Here is a 5,499-nt window from a genome sequence, read left to right on the forward strand (position 1 = left end):
CCCTTGATACCGTTGTCTCCAAATCCACCCCCTTGCCCCATCAAAGAAACTCCATGGATCTATGCTTATATTGGTTGGAATGAGAGGGTTAAGTGTAATGAAAAAAAATTGCTGAATACTTCAAGAAAATTTGTTCTAACCACGCTGATTTAAAATAAGTTGAAGGTTTCGTATTCCGTACTATATTTTCAGGGCAGTGTGTCAAGGTTTTCAACCCCTGGATCTTCAAAAGTTATCTAATATGTGCTTGAAGTGGACAAGAGCAATGGAAAATGTACAATCAGAACAATGAACCCAACAATGAATCTTGAATAACTGAGTGTTTCTTTTTTCAGCATCCTAAATTCCATTTTAGGAGAAAGAACAAGAAATTCTCCACAATCTGAAATCAGACTCACAACGAGTCTATCAAACATCATGAAACTTTTTCATATCAAGCTATGCATATTTATTTCGACATGGCAGAGCCATGGTACTCCACACAAACATCCTTTAAGAAAAAGCTATCAGTTTCCTAAAACTTCCAACGTAGATAACATAATTTTACTGGAACCCAAGACTTGACAATAACAAACCCGCCATGTCCGGAACTCAGGGAATCCTGTAAATCAAAACAACCGGGAGTCACAATAAAACCAGAAATTACGTGTTGCAAATTAAGAGAGAAAAAGAGAAGGGCTAAGAAATTACGTGTTACAGTTAAGAGAGGGCGTTATGGTATAGCCAAGCTTCACCCCACAGAGACCAGGCATCTTGCCGACCTTATCATAGTCAGCGTTGGACGACGACGCAGCAGACTTAATGCAATTGCATGCAGATCGCCTATCATCCGTAGTTGCGGCGGCGGCATTGAGAGACTTAATACCACTACAGCATCCCTGCGTGGGCTGAGCGTCGCTCCCTGTAACGTAAGACAAGCATGGAGTTACATCAGTCACCACCGTTGAGCACGATATTGCGCCCTCCACTCTGCCGCTCATTCCCACCACCACAACGCCAATTATCACCACTACAAAGAAACCTAATTTCAACCCACAACTGCCCTCCATTGCCCTTGCCATGACTGAAAGATTCTTAGAGCTCGGAGGACCTTTCCTTGCAAATTTTGGTTGTGGGATTGGCCTATATATAAGGTGAAAGAATCGATTATTGGGCTTAGTCCAATCCATGCAAAGTGCTTATGAAATAAGCTAGCGTCTTAGGAAGTTCCGTCCCTTATGTCATACGCAGCCATTGTTGTTTATATTTGTAAACCATGAAAGATTATTATAAGAGTAAAGGAGTCCTGCAATTGTGCGAGGAGTAGGGGGAGGGGGATTCGGGAGAGAGGGGAGATAATGCTTGTGGTCACATTTCTTATGGGGGGTGATTTCGTGTGGAGAATAGTCTTGGTGGGTTATCTAACTTTTCATTGCTAAAGTTGAGTGAAGCTCTGAATTTATTGGGCATTTTAAGAATAAATGGAATCGTAAGGAGGGCTGAAAGGAGGGGCAACAAAGAGTCAAGAGTCAATACTTGTACTGCAAGCTTTGATAGAATGTGTGTTTTTCGGTTTATGTTTATAAATTAATGTTATTTTTTTTAATTATAGCTTATGGAATATGATTCAAGAGTAGGGTTGCACTTAATTTAAGTGAAAAATTTGAGTTTTGGGGAGAAATTAAATAGAAATTCTTTTTTTTTTGGAGTTTTTTTGATGTGGGTATTTTATTTTTTATTTAAATTGTAATAACTCTTAACTACTTTTGCATGAGAATGGAATGAAAAGGGGAATGATATATAATCTCTCTTTAAATCAATATGGTTTAGCATTCATCCTTATATTATACATTTACTCATGTAGTTCAAAAGTATGTTGTGAAATTAAACTTAATACACTTTTGTGACATGTGGTTGGCCATATTAGCTGATGGTTCAAAATAGTTAGACTAATTGTCTTGATAATGCCATTCTATTGGTAAGTCAATATTAAAATGAAAAGTATCCAAAGCCATATAAATTTTCAATCTCCAAGGATGATGTTCTTGGCATGGCCACTCTATCTACAAAAAATCATAAATACACTAAAACCATACAAACCCAATAACACTACAAAAAATGGGTCCTCTTTACAATCCAATTAAATATTTCATACAAAATGTTAAAATAACATCATAAATAATATAATGGAAATAATGAAAAATAGATATTAAATACAAATATAATATTTTGATTAGATTAGAATAGGAAGAGCTCAAACCCGTTACAAGTCAATCATCAAGGAAAAAAAATGACTATCACAAGGAGCAAAATAACTAAAAAATAAAAAATAAACTAGAAAAAACAACAAAACAAGAAGAGCCAACAATAAATGAGAAGACAATTAAATGTCCTTGAGGGACTTCAGTCACTTAATAGCCTACAATTCCTTTTGCCAAAACTCAAGACACTCTTCAAAAGATACCTAGCTTATAGAAGAAGAGGAACTAGCCAAATTAATGGAATGAGAGGGGAAGGGGTGTTTACAAAGCGTTTGATTCTTTTTTGCACATTCTAAAGGGGATACCAAAGGCAGAGGACAGTACATCCCTCCTCGAACATTTCTCATTTTTTCTTTCAAGTTATTGTTGTAGGACCTAGACAATAGTGGTTGTATTCTTAATAGGATGTATACAATAGTCAATGATGTCCGAGATGCTCGTCATGAGGGTCTTGTGATTCTCTTTCAACTTAGAAACATCCTCTCCCTACTGTTTATTCTCCCTTGAACAATATAATTGTTTATTTTTTTCACCTCATACTCAATCATTCACCAATTATCAAAGGTGTCTGCCAATTTTTTCATAAGCTCCTAGATACCCTCCTTGAGAGATTATTCCTTGCACTCTTGCTAGTTCTTAAGCACCAAGGTTTCTAGAGTTTGAATTTTTTTCTTTGCCACATGAAGTAAGACCAAAAACCATGTAGAAATATTTATGTGTATTCAAGGCTTTAAACAACCCATCCATTTTATCCTAGAGCTTGATGTAGAAGATATATTGGGTTTGAGTAGGCCAAAACATTGGCACCATATTGAAGTTAAGGGACAGATATTTGGAAGGGATATCCATATGGGTTATGGGGTGAGATGAGTTAGAATTGGAAGTGGAGCTAGTCTGAAAGATATATGAGGAGTGAAAAATAAGGTCAGAAGTAGGAATAAAGGAAACCTTAGGTGTGTCCAAGAACCACACCTTCTTACCCTTGTAAGATGAGAAAGAGATGCCCACTGAAATAATTTTGAGCATTAGGGGTAGAATTCAAAAGAAAAAGTGAATAGGAGAACATGTTGGAATCAAGGACTATAAGAGATTACAAGGAAGAAGCACCAAGCTTGATCTAGTTAGGGCTAGAATTTTGTGCAAGAATAGAGGGATTAATAATTCTTGAATGGGTATTAAAATATAAGGATAAAGAAACATTGAAATGATACCACTTTTTGATAGACACTTCAAGGGAAGAGAAAATCATATAAGAAAGATTAAGCTTAAGTTATCTTAAATAGTTTAACATGGGAAATAAAAATGTGTGAAACCTTTTATAGTGGTCTTCAAGTGTGATATACCTCATTAGCACCTCCACTAGTTTACCCTAGACAAAAAAGAGATCCTCATAGTTGAAACCATTTTAAAAGAATTTAACCCTCTCACCATCTTGCAAAAATCTCTTCATAGCTTCCCTTTAATCTCCTTTGGATTTCTTTGTGAGTTGGATACCTTTATTAAGGAGACTAGTCATGATGGAAATAGTCTCTCTTCAAACCTAAAAAATAAATACCTTTGACAAATACTATGTCATTCTTCTAGGAATTGGCAAACTTGAGAGAGAGGGTATGGTCAAAGCCCTTCTAGGATTCATTTTAGGGGACCAAATTGCCCTAAAAAAGAGTCTCCTAGAGCTCATTGTCACTTTTGAGAAAATCATATACCTCATTAGAGAATGGTAATTCAGCTCTTGATCCTTGGGAAATGAAATAAACAAAATTAGAAATACAATTGGAAAAATATGGATGAGCGTGAATTGGCTTCATCATTAAAAATGGCTCATGGCTAGCTCATGTTTCAAATCATATTGGCTTTAGGGTGTAATATTTAAGAGACTTGACATGGAAGATAAGTCTCTTCATAGGAAATAGTGATACCACTAATCTTAGTCACCAGATTAGCAAGAAGATCTGTCAGATGCTTTCCTTTATAGATTGGAGAGTATTGCATTTTTAGGTTAGTTTATAGTTTTTTTTAGTATAGTTAGTAATAAATAAATAAATAAAAGATTTGATAAATGCTGGTCACTTTCTCTTAGAATAAGTTAGTTGGTTGTTGGATATTCATGAGAAACTCAAATTCTTTAAAAAGCCAATTGGATTCTAACATGTGATTTGATTGAATCAATACAATTTCATATATTATTTTAATATTTATTTGTAGAAATGGTTTGATCACATTTTATGTTGTCTCTACCATTTTCAATATAGTATCAAAGCATTGTTATTTTATGTGCCTATGCATTGAGATTGTGCTATTGAATGGAGATATGTTGAGGCATATTTTAAGCTGTAGAAATTAGTTTCAATAAATCTAGAATAAATTTTTTGGTTTTCAAGAAAATTTTCAAATTCAAAATATTTAAGAAAGTAGAAGAGTAGAGATACAGAACGTAAAAAATATTTTGAAAAAAATTGTAGTGATTTATAAGTAGTTTAGAGGGAAATATTGATGTGTTTGACTATTGTATTCAAATGTTGGATATATAAAAACGCTAGATTTGTGAAGTTGATTATGTGAATTAGTGAAAAATTATTTCTTATGTGCTACTTTTGAATAAGGGTTGATTAGGAAAGTATTACAATACTTTAATTTGTGTTTATTTCAAGTAAGATTATATGATATTTTTGTAAGTTTTGTAGTGGAACAAATTCCTACACTAACCTTGACATGAGGGTAATGTAAAAGTTTTACAGATTCTTACAATAGTTACAAAAACTTAAGAGAAATCAATGTAAATAGCATGCATACCATAACATAGTGATCTGTGTGGGGAAAAATGTTGGATATTGTTGCTGCTAGGATATGTTGTTGTCATTGATGTCAATATATTCTTGTCTTTTGATGTTGCAGACAACTGTTTGGCTATCCAGTGATTGCAACGAGTTGATTTGGTTGTTTTATCTACTGAATCAACTAGAGATGCTTCATTCCTTATTGATTCCATGATGCTATGTGATGATTTGATTGAGTTGTGGATTCCCGTATGGATATTGGTTCTCAGTGTTGTAGTTTTCTAGTGTTTGATCCGTTGTGCTCTAGTATGATCATATCTTTTGTTGTGGATTTGGAAGAGTGTTTTGATTGTTCATGTGTATCTTCGTTTCAGATAGTTTGTGATTTGATTCTCTACAAGCTATTTGTCTTGTCCAAGTTGTTGTTGTTAAGTGTTCTTGAGTGTTAGCATGTTGATCGATGAAGATTTGATTAAGTGGTG

At 34.3% G+C, this 5,499-nt stretch overlaps 1 protein-coding gene across 1 annotated transcript; it reads right to left on the minus strand.

Moving 5' to 3' along the window:
• Positions 1 to 289: 289 nt before the first annotated feature.
• Positions 290 to 1,117, minus strand: LOC131046613 (non-specific lipid-transfer protein). The gene is made up of 2 exons (XM_057980387.2): positions 691 to 1,117; positions 290 to 601 (listed from the first exon to the last, which is right to left on the minus strand). The coding sequence occupies exons 1-2, from the start codon at positions 1,059 to 1,061 to the stop codon at positions 592 to 594; spliced, it is 381 nt and encodes a 126-aa protein (XP_057836370.1). The 5' UTR covers positions 1,062 to 1,117; the 3' UTR covers positions 290 to 591.
• Between the last annotated feature and the right edge of the window lie 4,382 nt (positions 1,118 to 5,499).

Source organism: Cryptomeria japonica, chromosome 10, assembly GCF_030272615.1.
Source record: "Cryptomeria japonica chromosome 10, Sugi_1.0, whole genome shotgun sequence".
NCBI lineage: Eukaryota > Viridiplantae > Streptophyta > Pinopsida > Cupressales > Cupressaceae > Cryptomeria > Cryptomeria japonica.